This window comes from Equus przewalskii, unplaced genomic scaffold (assembly GCF_037783145.1).
Source record: "Equus przewalskii isolate Varuska unplaced genomic scaffold, EquPr2 ChrUn-13, whole genome shotgun sequence".
NCBI lineage: Eukaryota > Metazoa > Chordata > Mammalia > Perissodactyla > Equidae > Equus > Equus przewalskii.
In genome coordinates, this window is record NW_027228750.1 from 10,064,245 (window position 1) to 10,080,274 (window position 16,030).

A 16,030-nucleotide genomic window follows, 5' to 3' on the forward strand; every position below is an offset into this window, starting at 1 on the left:
GCTAACAGATATTGAATACTTACCATGTGCCAAATATTATGGCAAATACTTAACATTTAATCCTCATAACAATCCTATGAGGTAGATTCTATTACTGTTGTACTGCTGAGGAATTTGAGGTTAACGATGATGCAGTCATTGCCCTGGGTCACCCGGCAGATAAGTGCCAGAATGGAATTCAACCTTGGCATCAGGGCCCCAGCTTTTGATGCAATACTGGGCTGCCTCCACAATGACCATAACATCAGGTCATTCTGAGTAATGGCGTCGTTGATCAGTATCAACAGTAATGTTTTCTTATCCTTTAATTGTGCAGATGGAACCCACAATACGTATCCACCAAGAACATCTCACAGGTATTCGTGTTTTTAAACTTCTTTGATTTAGATATACATTTTGAAAACTTTTTAATAACAATTGGTGGTGATTGACACAGACTTCTCTTTTCAGTAATTAATAAAACTGCAATGGAGTTGGGATGAATGGTGGCCAAAATTTATTCTCTCTTATATAGGACTAAAACCTGAGACAAGTCTCTTTAAGTTGTCATCAGCTTCTCAGAAAGACCCTTCCTCAAGTTCTTGTATATTTCAAAAGCTATCCCAAGGGAAACAGATGTGTCAGAAGTTAAAAGAACAGACTGATCAACTGAAGACTAAAGTAATACTTTTAAAGCTTATTATGAACAATAAAAGTAACCAAGTTTAAACATAAGATACCATGCCATTAATGAAATGTTGCATTTTTCACTGCAGATACAAGAATTTTCCAAAAGCATAGCACAGGACTCTTCCTATCGTTTTCAAGACAAGAGGCTGGTAATAAATTTTATCCAGTTTTTTAAATCTTTATTAGAGAATTCGCCATGGGTAAATACAAATGACTTCGTAACCCCAAGTTTTCTCTACACTGGTGGGAGTGGAAATGCTCTGGCAGGATATTTCTTGCTGAAGACTAAACTATCTTTGTGTTACACAAGCTAAAAGAGCTTAAAATTCTATTTCTATGTGTATTTAGCCCTCTCTCTTTCTCAGGGGATCTGTTCCTTATGACTGTTATTTGTCATCAGTCACCCCATAGTAAATCTGACACCATGGGAGGTTCGAGAGAATAACATGTCAGCTGTTACAAAGGGCAAGCCTGTCCATAGTTGGGGGTTCTTGTGGGTGCAGGTTATAGAGATGGCAGTATCTGGCCGTTCAAAATAGAAAACTTTGAAAACTTAAACTCTATCTTGAAGCTATGCTTTCCAGATCAAACTCTTTGACTTTCACATCCTTGCTTATTGTTGCATTTCATCAAATCACTTATTTATGTTGTAACCATTACAGCCGTGTTCATTAGTGCCAGGATCGTGGGAAGTGGGGGTGGAGCATGGCAATGGGGCAAAAAGCTGAGACTGGTAAAGCCAGAAATGTGCGAAGTTGAAGATGTAGTTTAGGCCATTGGGTCAGCAACAAGGCAGGGGGTCAGAAATCCTGACGTAAAGGACACAAGCAAAGCTCAGGGCAGCCTATGCTTCAGAAACCAGACAGCATAGACAAAAACCAGGAGGACCTGAGTGTTAAGAGATACAGGTCATTACTCATTCGTTCATTCATCAGAGTAATTAAATAACTCATTCATTCATTCAGCAAAGCCTTATCAGTTACTTCCTATGTCCCAGACTCTGTAACAGGCACTAGGGATTTGGAGATGAAGAAACTATTTCTTTTTCAAGCAGTTTATAGTCTCCCAGGAACAACAGACTGGTAAACAGACAAATTCAGCTTGAGAATTGTTACAGATGATACTAACGGCAGCCTAGAAGAGGCTCACCCTTGCCCATTAGAGCAAGGCACTTTAAAAGGCTTCCTGGAAGTGACTTATGAGCTGGGCATTATAGGGGGAATATGGATGCTCCAGGAAAAGGAATCAGCAGGTGCAATTGCCCACAAGAAGGTGCTGATAGTGTGAGGAACTATATGGCACTGTAATTGACCAGGTGGAGCTCAGGGTACATGTGGTGAAGAGGAAGGGAGAAGGCTGGGGAGGTAGATGAGGACTACATCATGAAAGGCCTTTACACCATGCTGAAGAGTTTAGATTTTATCCCGAGGTTGAGTGATGTGCTAACAATGGAGGATTTAAAGTTGAGAAATGGTGAGCACCGTGGGGGCAAGACTGTCGGCACAGAGACTGGTTAGGAAGCCATAACCCAGGCAACAAGTTATGAGGGCCTGAAACAAGGCTGGCAATGAGGATGGAGAGGAGGACAAATCTAAGGGTTTAAGGAAGTGGTGGCAGACTGAAAGGGGTGAATAAAGGAAGGGAAGAGGCTTGGCTGACTTCCAGATTTCTAGCGTGAGCAACCAAGGTCAGGAATAAAAGTGGAAGATCCAGTTCAGAATGGGTATGGGAGGCAGGCAGGAGGCAAGATGTCAAGTTCAGCTTGGGGCATTTTGAGGTCCCTATGGGACATCCAATTGGAGGTCTGGTAGGCAATTAGAGCAATGGACCTGGATCTCAGAGGAGTTTTTTGGGTCAGAAATGTAAATTTGGGTATAGTTGTGGGTTGAAGCTATGGGGTGGATGAGACTGCCTAGGCAAACATGCAGAGTAAGCAGTGAAGAAATCCAAGGATAGGATCATGGGAAACAGCAACCAGGAGCAGGTAAAGGAAAAGAGGTCCACAAAGGAGACCGATGACGAGTGACCTGAAAGTTCAAGGCAGACTTGGAAGGAGCAGAGCTGTAGAAGCCAAGAAAAAAGAGGCTTTTAAGAAGGGGGAGGGGGCCGCACCATCTGCTGTTGGAGTAAGGAAGGGAAGCAAGATGTGCATTGGATGGAAGGCAACCAAGAGGTCATGGGGGACCTTGGCAAGACTGGTTTCAATGAAGTGGTGAATCTATGGAAGCCAGATTACGGAAGTTAAGGGGTGAATGACAAAGGGGATCTCCAAAAAGCCAGGCTTTCGGGAACTGGGAGAACCCAGAATTTTAAAGGGCCGAGCAAAGCAGACGGAACTGGTTCAAGGCACGAGCCTCCAGAGGCCTTGATTCAGGAAGTTACTTCCTGATGTTAGAGGGTGTGTGGGGATTTGTGTTGGGACTGAGAGGAGGGTAAGGATGACCCCTCACAGTGCCAGCCTTGGTCTGAGAGGTCCAGGCCCATTTGGTTCAGTGTTGGAAGAAGGCTGGACAGGGCTAAACCTAACCATCTCAGCATGAGCAGCACCACATAGTAGAAAGCATTTGGATTTTGGAGCAGAAATCTTAGTTTTATGTGTTGGTTGTACAATCTTAGACTCCCATCTCAGAGTTTTTATGAGAATTAAATGATGTATAGTTATGGCTAGAAAACTTGCCCTATCTTCTTCTGAGACTTAACACAAGTTAAATTCCAAGATCCTAAATTATAGTTCATAATTGGATTTCTTCTTTCCTTTGAACACCTAATTCCTTCTCATGGCTTTAACTGCCATTTTCGCTACCAATTCCTAACTAGTCCTAACTTCTCATCTATAGCTCCAAATGTTTGTATCTTCACTTGGATATCCCACTCTTTTTTTTTTTTTTGTAAAAGATTTAATGTAATGCAAAAAAAATAAATAAATAAAAATACAGGGTAAACCAGAAAGTCCCTCTTTTATCCCCAACTCCCTATTTCTAATCTCTTCCTCTGAGATAACCGCAGAAACATGGTTAATAGTTTGGGAGTACTTCTCCATTACATTTTCTATGCACTTATATTTCCATATATGTGTTATATATATGTTTCCATAATAACACATACAACATATATGTCTTACTCTACATCTTGCTTCTTTCACCCATCAATTTGCCTTGGAGATCTTTCAAAGTTAGTACAAATAGATTTATCCAATTCTGATAAGGCTAAGTTATTTTGCACTAACCATTTGTTTGATTTAGCTTAGTTTCACATTTTGTAGATAAGCATATGTGAACAATGTTTATTTATTTATTTATTTATTTATTTATAAATTTATTTTTTTTATTAAGGTTATAAAAGTTAACATCCTTGTGAAATTACAGTTGTACATTATTATTAGTCATGTTGTAGTTACACCACTTCACCCCTAGTGCCCTCCCCCCACCCCCCTTTCCCCTGGCAACCACCGATCAGTTCTCTTTGTCCATACGTTAACTACCACCTATAAGTGGAGTCATACCGAGTTCGTCTTTCTCTGTCTGGCTTATTTCACTCAACATAATACTCTCAAGGTCTATCCATGTTGTTGTGAATGGGACGACTTTGTCCTTTTTTATGGTTGAGTAGTATTCCATTGTATATATATACCACAACTTCTTTATCCAATCATCAGTTGCTGGGCACTTAGGTTGGTTCCATGACTTGGCTATTGTGAATAATGCTGCAATGAAGATAGGGGTGCATAGAGCTTCTGCAATTGCTGATTTCAGGTTCTTAGGATATATACCCAGTAGTGGGATGGCTGGGTCATAAGGTATTTCTATTCTTAACTTTTTGAGGAATCTCCATACTGTTTTCCATAGTGGCTGCACCAGTTTGCATTCCCACCAACAGTGTATGAGGGTTCCCTTTTCTCCACAGCCTCTCCAACATTTGTCACTCTTGGTTTTGGATATTTTTGCCATTCTAACAGGTGTAAGGTGATATCTTAGTGTAGTTTTGATTTGCATTTCCCTGATGATTAGTGATGATGAGCGTCTTTTCATGTGTCTATTGGCCATCCGTGTATCTTCTTTGGAGAAATGTCTGTTCATGTCCCCTGCCCATTTTGTAATTGGGTTATTTGATTTTTTATTGTTGAGTTGTGTGAGTTCTTTGTATATTATGGAGATTAACCCTTTGTCGGATAAATAACTTGTGAATATTTTTTCCCAATTAGTGGGCTTTTTTTTTTCTTTCAATCCTGTTTTCCCTTGCCTTGAAGAAGCTCTTTAGCCTGATGAAGTCCCATTTGTTTATTCTTTCTATTGTTTGCCTCATGTGAGGGGTTATGGTGTCCGAAAAAATTCTTTTGAAGCTGATGTCAAAGAGTATGCTGCCGATATTCTCTTCTAGCAGACATATTGTTTCAGGCCTAATTTTTAGGTCTTTGATCCATTTTGAGTTTATTTTAGTAAATGTGTATATCCCACTCTTACTGAAAATTCTATCTCATCCGACATTGGCATCTTTCTTCAAACTCGTTAGCCTTTCCAAATTCCTCATTTTAGTCAGGGGTTTCACATCCTTCCACCTCCTAGTTTAGAAACCTGAGCATTACCTGTGAGATTTACAGTTATCGGTCAGTGTCCTGACAGGAACTAGATGGTTTACTCCATTGGAGTAATTGAGGAGAGCTTAATAAGGGAAACAAATAAAGGATGGAGAACATCTCATGGAAGGAACAGTGGGGCAGAAAGGACAGAAGAAGAGCAGATACTAGAGCCTAAGGAGAGTAGTTATAGCTGTGGGAGAAGCTGTCAAGCTCTGTGGCTTTTGGCAGAGAGACACAGCCAATCTATGATGATACAGACAGGAGGAAATGAGGGAAATAAAGACCCCTACCTCATCCTTCTTCAATTCCTTTCTCTTGCTGTTGCCTCCCATTGTCTGAAACCAACCAAAGCCAGGGGAATGGGAGCCTGTTGGTGCAGCCCATTGAAGGTCAGCCTCCAGGCTGGGACACAGAGAAAGATGGAGGATGGATCTGGGGGGAAAATGGAAAACATCTACCACATTTGCCGCTTTTTATACCTCACAACCAATATATTTCCAAACTTGATTATTCATTTTAAATAATAATAAGAATTAATAAGAATGATGATGATAGCTACCATCTATTAAGTATGTACTATGCTCTCAGCACTAAGCATTCTCATTTTCACAATATAAGGTAAGGACTTTTATTATCTGAGATGAGAAAACTGAAGCCTAGAGTTCAAGTTGACTAAAATCATACAGTTAGTAGGTGACAGAGTCTGAACTTGAACTCTAGTGTGTCCGATCCTGTAACCCCACTATGCTATATTCCTGCCCTTGGCAGTATCTTTCTAATTCATCCTTTCCTCTCCATTCCCATGGATGCTGCCTGGTTCAGACCCTCCTGAGCATACTTCAAGCCTCACTGAAGTCTTACTTCTTCCACTGAGCCATGGCAAAGTACTCCAATCCACGGTCTCTTTTCCCAACTGGAATAAAATCCCTGAGACCAGGGACTGTGGCTGATACAACTTTTGTATCTCTCACACTTTTGGCCCAGGGCCAAACATAGGCAGTGCTCAGGGAATGTTTAGTGACTGGGCCAGCTGTGCTGAAGCCTCTGTACATCAAGACCAGACCCGACTTACACAGTTTAAACATTCGTCTGCTCGACGATGTACGTGGTGACATCTGGAGGACACATTTGGAGCTTCTGGCTAAACTTCCTGCTGTTCCTTTCCCATCTCACCCTCCAGGTGCCACAGACTCAAACCTAAACCTCAAACTCAAACTCAAACCCCTGACTTCATTCTTTTTAAGATCCTTGTGGCTTCAGGTATGCTTCTTGGAGCTCCAATTTCCTCCTCTATAAAACTGGGATAATGAAATCTACTTTGCAACATTTACAACATTGTTGTGTGGATTAGATAAGATAACAAACTGGAAAGTGCTCTATAAGCTAAAAATCATTCTGCTAATATGTAGGATTGTTAATGTCCCATTAAGGAAGTTCGGAGGCCTCTGAGTGGGTTCTGGGAGAGAAATCAGAAGGAACTGTACTTCTCAGCTTTGTGCTATGAGGGTGTTGTAAATGCTGAGATGGCTCTTAGTTGTATGTACATTAGATGGCAGACTCCGAAACCAAACAATTGCCGGGAGAAGGATGGCAGCTTCATTCTGACACTACTGTAGGTCACACCCTCATTGTGTTTTTGGGAGAAACAACTACACACACAGGCTTACACGTGAATGATTCCAGTGACTTCACTGCTACAGGTCCTGGAGAAGCTGCAGGGACGTCTTGAACTGCTGGAGCAGGAATTTCTGGCCAAGAAGGAGAAGCATCTGAGTTTGAAGCAGCAAGTCCACAAGCACGAACCCCCAGCTGTTGGTGACTTTGATCCAGAAAGGTCAGGCTGAAATTGTGTGAGGTGGAGGGATCAGAGGTGACTTCCTTTAGGTGGGATTCTGATATGGCTGCTGGCTTAGCTTTAACATTTTCGTTTTATCGGGATTTGTGGATCCCTCACCCCAACGTTAGCCAATCTAACAATGATCCTTTCTTACCCACTGCCCCTTTGGAATTGTCTGTTAATGGGAAGGAAAAAGGGGAAAAAAGAGAGAGAAGAGAAAGCAAAAGAAATAAAGTCAGGAGTGGGGAGAAGGAGAGGACAGAAGGAACTTGGAAAGAAGGCCCTCTAGGGTTAGTGTGTGAGTCTTTCTAGCATTTTCTTGTGCTCCTTTGGGTCTCAGAACCAATTATAATGACATTCAACAAAATGCAATATGGTGGCACAATATCTCTCCTCCAGAAGAAAAATGTTCATTTGGGGCACTCCGTCTGGGTCAGTGCCCAACACAGGACCTTACACATAACAAGAAGTCCATAGTACCTGTTGCATAGGGTGACACTTGTTCATTGGTGGCAGAGTTTTTGCTGATGCTAGACCAGTGGCTCTCAAATGATTCCTGAGTTAATTCACATTAGAAACCTAATGGGTGCACCTTCGTATTGAAGTTTCCAACTAGCCATTTTTATGGCACCACGCTCCTCTCTCTCCAATCCAAATAATCTTAACATGCATTCCAGGACTCAAGGCTAGGATTGTTTCCATATAATTTCCTGGTATGAATTAAAAGCATCCATTTAGTAGATTTAATATTTGTAAGTTCAACTCTTTCTATTCAGAGCATTTTAACACAAAATCATGCTTGATGCCAAAATATTTTAATGGTTTATATTTTGGCACTAGCATCCTGAGGTATTTTTCCCAAAGTACAATTTTACTTTTTCAAAATGAATGAACTCTCTGTCTACTGTTATTTCAACACTGAGTAATTAGACAGCAAGGATGGGGTTTTAATATTGATTTTCTTCCCACAAGGGCTTATTTTTTTTTCTGGGAAAAAAAGATCTCCACATGCTTTCACTGTTTGTTTAAAAATTAATAGAGTAAGGATATTTATTTTCTAAGGGATCCCACTTGTTTTGGCAATCGTTTTAAAGACAGGCCTCTGTGCACATGAAGACCAAAGTTATGCAATGCCTTATTTACACCCTGGTTACACCCACACTGTGCCTGGCCCCAGCACAAATCAGAAGAGTTTCAACTGCAATTATATCCCAGTACAGGAGAAGCTTTCAACACTTGGGCAAGGGAAGAACCTGGCCTCTCCCCAAACTCAGTTAAAGCCACCTCAGAGAAGCAAAGACTGCTGAGCTTGAGATTGGTCCTCTTGTTCTTGCTGGGCGTAACATGGCACTGAGCAGAACCCTATACAGCCCTTGAGGGCTTGGCTTGTTGAGAACCTTCTAAGTGTTGAGTCCAAAGGCCATTGTGGATGGCTTTCTGTAGGGGGAGAAGAACCTTGCAAATTCATCGGCTAATCACTTGTTTAAGTCAGCTACTGTGCTCTTACTAAAACCTTTTATTGCTTTTAAAAGGTAATATGCAAAAATACGTTTGGATTTAAAGCACCTTGTTTGTCAGAATGTAGTCTGTTAGTCATCTGATTCTTTCACACACGAACACCAGAAGCCAAGGAGTCAAGAAATGAGGCTCTAGGGGCTGGCCCCGTGGCCGAGTGGTTAAGTTCGCGCGCTCCGCTGCAGGCAGCCCAGTGTTTCGTTGGTTCGAATCCTGGGCGCGGACATGGCACTGCTCATCAGACCACGCTGAGGTAGCATCTCACATACCACAACTAGAAGGACCCACAACGAAGAATATACAGCTATGTACCGGGGGGCTTTGGGGAGAAAAAGGAAAAAATAAAATCTTTAAAAAAAAAAAAAAGAAATGAGGCTCTACCTCCATCAATCCCCCTTTCTGATATTATCAGCGTATAATCTCGTCTTCTGCTCTACAAAAAAGATCACAAATTCCCTCAGAAATGTCCTTTCTCCATCCCCAACTCTGCATGTCTTCACCTCCTCTTTCTTCCTTTACTCACTTTCCAAGCGTGGTCCTTGAGCCCATCTCTTCACTCTACCTTGCTCCATCGTTTCACTTCCTTTCCATTTTCAGGCTCTCCTTGTCCCCTGCTTAATTCTCTTCTGCCTGCTAGATTAGAACATATTTCCCTGTGTTTTATTTGATTATCAGTATGGTTTTTCATGCTTAGGTCTTTGTCCCACCACTTATTGACTAGGGCAGGCTTTCCCCATTGGTTGAAAAAGCCACTTTTATCATATACAAAACCTCCACATGTGGATGGACTGGTTCTATTCCATCCCATTGATCTATATTTCCATCATGTCATTAACCACACAGTTTTAAATTACTATAATTTAATGTATATTTTGAAACGTTTCTTCTTTTTTAAACTTTCTTTAGCTATTCTTACACACTTTTCTTACTAATAAACTTTATAATGAGTTCACCAAGTTTCCTTAATAAAATTCCATTCGAGTTTTGTTTAGGATTGTGTCGAATTTACAGATTAGTTCAGGAAGAGTTAAAATCTTTGTAATGAGTATTCTCATCAAGGAGCGTGTTTTCTTCATGTAGATTTCACACATTTTTTGGTTAGATTTACTCCTAGCTATTTTATAGTTTTTCAGAGTATGGTTAATAGATTTTTCCCTGATCAATTAACAGGAAATAAACAAAATTGTGTATTTAACTTGTACTGGCTACCTTATGCAATTCTGTTCTTAGTGTTTTGCTGATTTTCACTTTATTATCTTAATTTTTAGGTACCACAATCATAGCATCTGAAAATAATGGTGCATTCTCCCCACTCCCATTTTCTGCCTAAATATTTATTCTTTATATCTTTTCTTCCCTCCAGTTCTTACATATCACATTTCTTTGTATTGCTTCATTTTATTTACTAGGTTTTCCAGAACAATATTGAATAATACTAATGAAAGCAAGAATTTTTGTCATGTCCCTAGTGGTACTGGGAATTCTTCCAAGTATGATGATTGCTGTAGGTTCAAGTAAGCTTTATCAAGAAAGTTTCCTTCTATTCCTAGTTTACTAGGACTAGGGTTTTTGTTTTTTTTAGTTTCCTTTTTAAAGATTGGCACCTGAGCTAACAGCCATTGCCAATCTTTCTTTTTTCTTCTCCTTCTTCTCCTCAAAGCTCCCCAGTACATAGTTGTATATTCTAATTGTAGGTCTTTCTGGTTGTGCTATGTGGGATGCCACCTCAGCATGGCCTGATGAGCGGTGCCATGTTTGCACCCAGGATCCAAACCAGTGAAACCCTGGGCTGCTGAAGTGGAGCGTGCGAACTGAACCACTGGGCCACAGGGCCGGCCTGGTTTTTTTTTAATTTAAGAAAATGTTTAAATGAGATTTAGAGATCTTTTTTTTTTTTTTTTTTTGGAAGATTAGCCCTGTACTAACTACTGCCAATTCTCCTCTTTTTGCTGAGGAAGACTGGCCCTGAGCTAACATCCATGTCCATCTTCCTCTACTCTATATGTGGGACGCCTACTGCAGCATGGCTTTTGCCAAGTGGTACCATGTCTGCACCCGGGATCCCAACCAGTGAACCCCGGGCCTCTGAGAAGCAGAATGTGCAAACTTCACTGCTGCCCCACCAGGCTGGCCCAGAAATCTATTTTTATTAATTTTTATTAGTTTATTAATCTCCTTTAATCTATTAATGTTGTGAAGTACATTAATAAATATCCTAATTTTAACTATAGAATGAGTTGGGAAATTTCCTTTTTTTTTCATGTCCCAGAAGAGTTACTTAAACTCTTTGTAGTACTCACCCATAATCCCACTTGCCTTTTGGGGGGTAGATTTTTTATAATCTTTTCTATTTTTCTCTGGTTATTAATCCTTTCAGATTTCCTACCTCTTTTTGAGTAGATCTTAATAATTTATATTTCCCTAGTAACTTATTCATTTCACTAGATTTTAAACTATGTTGATATGAAGTTGTTCAATTCCATTTGATTTTAAATTTTTCTTCTGGTATTTTTCCTTTCTCACTCTTTTTTTTTTTTCAGTTATTTTATTGAGATCACCTTGGTTTATAACATAGTATAAATTTCAGGTGTACATCATTATATTTTGGTTTCTGTATGGACTGCATTGTGTTCACACCGAATGTCTAGTTTCCATCTGCCACTGTACATATGCGTCCCTTTGCCCCTTTCACACTCCCCCAACCCCCCTCCCCTGTGGTAATCACTAATCTGTTCTCTGTATCTATGTGTTTGTTTATCTTCCACATATGAGTGAAAGCATGTAACATTTGTCTTTCTCTGTCTGACTTATTTTGCGTAGCATAATTCTCTCAAGGTCCATCCATGTTGTCACAAATGGCACAATTCCTTTCTCATTCTGAGTGTTATTTATGCTTCTCAGTCAGACTTTCCAGTGGTTTATTTTATAAATATTTTGAACAGAATGTTTTATTTTATTGATCAAATTCTTTTAAATTTAATTTATTTCTCCTTTTGTGCATCTTTTCCTTTCTTAGGTTTATTTTGTTGTTATTTTTATGCCTTCTTGTTTTGGGTACTTAGTTTATTGATTTTTGAATTTTCACTTAATAATGCATTTTAACACTGTGAATTTTCCTCAGAGTACTGCTGTAGCTGTATCATGTTGGTTTTCGTATGTCATTCTCTTATTTACTATCCATTTGTAAATTATCCCTAATCTCCGTTTTTATTTTCTATTTAACCCTAAAGTTATTCAGATGAATGTTAAAAATTCCAATTAGATAGTTTTTTTTGCTATCTTTTTGTTATTGATTTCTAATGATCAGAGAATGTGAGTGGTATAACTTTTCAAAGACTGTTTTAAGAGCAATTTAGGTTCACAGCAAAATTAAGAGGAAGATACAGAGATTTCCCATATGCTCCCTGCCCCAACACATGCATAGCCTCCCCCACTATCACATCCCTCGCCAGAGGCTTCATTTGTTACAGCTGATGAACCTACATTGACATGTCACCCAAACTGCATAGTTTACATTAAGTTTCACTCTTCCTGCTGTAAATTCTATGGGTTTGGACAAATGTATAATATGTATCCATCTTTATAGTATCATACAGAGAATTTTCTCTGCCCTAAAAATGCTCTGTATTCTACTTATTCATCCCTTCCTATGCACCAACCCCTAGCAACCACTGATCTTTTTATTGTTGCCATAGTTTTGCCTTTTCCAGAATGTCACATAGTTGGAATCATACAATATGTATGTAGCCTGTTCATATTGGCTTCTTTCACTTAACAATACGCATTTAAGTTCCCTCCATGTCTTTTCATGACTTGATAGTTCATTTCTTTTTAGTGCTGAATAACATTCCATTATCTGGATATGCTATAGTTTATTTATCCTTTCATCTACTGAAGGACATCTTGGTTGCTTCCAAGTTTTGGTGATAATGAATATAGCTGCTATAAACATCCATATGCAGGGTTTTTCTTAAATTTTTTTTAAATTTTATTTTTTGAGGATGATTGGCCCTGAGCTAACATTTGATGCAAATCCTCCTCTTTTTGCTGAGGAAGATTGGCCCTGAGCTAACATCTGTGCCTATCTTCCTCTATTTTGTATGTGGGATGCCTGCCACAGCATGGCTTGATAAGTGGTGCTAGGTCCACATCTGGGATCCAAACCAGTGAGTCCTGGGCCACTGAAGCTGAGCACGTGAAGTTAACCACTATGCTACTGGGCCAGACCCCATATGCAGGTTTTTGTATGGACCTAAGTTTTCACCTCCTTTGGGTAAATACCAAGGTGCATGATTGCTGGACCATATGGTAAGAGTATGTTTAGTTTTAAAAGAAACTGCCAAACTGTCTTCCAAAGTGGTGTACCATTGTGCATTCCCACCAGCAATGCATGAGAATTCCTATTGCTCTGCTTCCTCACCAGTATTTGGTGGTGTTAGTGTTCTGAATTTTGGCCATTCTACTAGTGTATAGTGGTATCTCATTATTGTTTTAATTTGCATTTCCCTGATGACAACCTATGGGAAGCATCTTTCCATATGCTTACTTGCCATCTGTATATCTTCTTTGGTGAGGAGTTTGTTAAGGTCTTTAGCAGCACATTTTTTAATTGAGTTATTTGTTTTCTTATTTTTGAGTTTTAAGGTTCTTTGTATATTTTGGACAATAGTCCTTTATCAGATGTGTCTTTTGCCCATATTTCCTCCCAGTCTGTGGCTTGTCTTCTCATTCTCTTGACATTATCTTTTGCAAAGAAGTTTTTAATTTTAGTGAAATCTAGCTTACCAGTTATTTATTTCATGAATGGTGCTTTTGGTGTTCTATCTGAAAAATCACTGCCATTCCCAAGGTCATCTAGGTATTTTCCTATGTTCTCTTCTAGGAGTTTTATAGTTTTGCATTTCACATTAGGTGTATGATCGATTTTGAGTTAATTTTTGTGAAGAGTGTATAGATTCTGTGTATAGATTCATTTTTTTGCATGTGGATGTCCAGTTGTTCCAGCACCATTTGTTGAAAAGATTATCTTTGCTTCATTGTGTTGCCTTTTCTCCTTTGTCAAAGATCAGTTGACTGTATTTATGTGAGTCTATTTCTGGGCTCTCTGTTCTGTTCCATTGATCTATTTGTCTGGTCTTTCACCAATACCACTCTGCACTGATTACTGTAGCTTTATGGTAAGACTTAAAATTGGGCAGTCTCAGCCCTCCAACTTTGTCTTTCCTTTCAATATTGAGTTGGCTATTCTGGATCTTTTGTGTCTCTATATACACTTTAGAATCAGTTTGTCAATATCCACAAAAGAACTTGCTGGGATTTTGACTGGGATTGCATTGACTCTATAGATCAATTTGAGAAGAACTGACATCTTGATAATATTGAGTTTTCCTATCCATGCATGGGATCTCTCTCCATTTATTTAGTTTTTTGATTTCATTCATCAGAGTTTTGTAGTTTTCCTCATATAGATCTTGTATATATTTAATTAGATTTATACCTAAATATTTCATTTTTTTGGATCCTAATGTAAGTGGTATTGTGTTTTAAATTTCAAATTCCACTTGTTCATTGCTGGTATGTAGGAAAGCAACTGACTTTTGTATATTAACTGTGTATCCTACAACCTCGCTATAATTACTTATTAGTTCCAGGAGGTTTTTTTTTTCAGTTGATTCTTTTGGATTTTCTACAGATGATCACATCATCAATGAACAAAGATAGTTTTATTTCTTTCCAATCTGTATACATTTAATTTCCTTTTCTTGTCATATTGCATTAGCTAGGACTTCCAGTGCAATGTTGAAAAGGAGTGGTGAGAAGGGACATCCTTGCCTCGATCCTTGCCTTGTTCTTGATCTTAGTGGGAATGCAGTAGTATAATTTTTAATGTTTTGGAATTTGTTGAAATTTTTCTTTTACCAGTTAATACATGTAAATTTTTGTAATCATAATGCATTCAAAGAAAATGGATTATCTTTTTTGTGTAAAATATGTATTTATATACACATGTACATATATGTACATATACCTATACATCAAGCTAGCCAGTCCTGGTGGCCTAGTGGTTAAGATTCACTGCTCTCACCACTGCAGCCCAGGTTCATTTCCTTGTTAGGGAACCACATGCCCCATCCGTGGGTTGTCATACTGTGGCAGCTGCGTGTTGCTGTGATACTGAAAGCTACACCACTTGTATTCAAATACTAGCAGGGTCACCCATGGTGGACAGGTTTCAGCAGAGTTTCCAGACTAAGACAGACTAGGAAGAAGGACCTGGCCACTCACTTCTGAAAAAGGTGGCCATGCAAACCCTATGAATAGTATTGGAGCATTGTCTAATATAGGAACAGAAGGTGAGAGGATGGCTCAGAAAGACCAGTCAGGGTTTCACTCTGCTATCCACAGGGTCTCTAGGAGTCTAAATTGACTTGAAGGCACTAACAAAAATAGATCAAGCTCATTAATTAAATTATTCAGATACTTCATGGCATTCCTCTTTTTCAATTGATATAAAAAATTATTTGCATAGAATCATAGCTCTTAGAACTATAAAGGACCTCAAAATAATCAGATCCAGATAAGCAAAATATTGTTTTCCTATATTATAGTTGAGACATTGGAGGCACAGAAAGATTTACTGATTTACCCAAGGACACACAGCTAATGAATAACAAAATGAGGATTAGAGCCCAGGGCTTTGGAGTGAAACTATAAACAGGATGCCTGTCAGGGCAAGTGTCCATTATCCTTCCTGTTTGAAGACAGACCACATTAATAATATGGATCAATGCTACATTCAAGAACTGTTGTTACTAATTAGACTGTTTACTGCGTGCCCTATCAGATGCCTGTCTCTTTATGTTTTCTTAGAAAAGTGGAAGGTGAAATCTTCAAGTTGGAGATGCTACTTGAAGATGTTAAAGAGAAAATTGATAAAGGCAAATGCACTTCAGCTCTCTCTCTTCCTGTGAGCTCTCCAATCATCCTGGATGAGTTGGCATCCACATCCTCTCCATCTTTAAATGAGGTAATACAGCAAGCTACAGCCTGATTTCACGCCAGGAAAAATGGGTTTTATGCCTTTATAGAATCCTAATTCATGGAATCCCTGAAGCCTATTTTAATATTTCATGAAAATTTAACTTCCAGAGTCCTATGAATCATATTATTTAAAATGGAACCAGTTTTTAAAAATTAGAAGCTATTTCAACTGTTGGTTTTTGAAATAGCTCATTAGTTTAGGACTAACAACGCAGTTTAAACTGATGGACCGCTGAAGAGCGATTTCTTCTGGATGAATGGTGACGTTTTTGCGGATGGTGCCGGAAGAAATCAATCTTCTTAATAGTTTTGTACTCCCTCTTCTAAATAAAAGTAACACGCTCAGAGAAAGAACTATTTCCCATGAGCCCACTTCTGCATCTTCTTTCTCT

General features: G+C 39.1%; 1 protein-coding gene across 9 annotated transcripts in view; it reads left to right on the top strand.

Moving 5' to 3' along the window:
• Positions 1–16,030, top strand: part of AKNAD1 (AKNA domain containing 1) — a 57,577-nt gene that overhangs the window by 25,041 nt on the left and 16,506 nt on the right. For all 9 annotated transcript variants that reach the window (XM_070607826.1, XM_070607820.1, XM_070607823.1 and 6 more), the window contains 5 exons: positions 317–356; positions 515–660; positions 756–818; positions 6,946–7,079; positions 15,468–15,624. In XM_070607826.1, the coding sequence (XP_070463927.1) occupies positions 317–356; positions 515–660; positions 756–818; positions 6,946–7,079; positions 15,468–15,624 (540 nt within the window). The remainder of the gene's footprint in view (positions 1–316; positions 357–514; positions 661–755; positions 819–6,945; positions 7,080–15,467; positions 15,625–16,030) is intronic.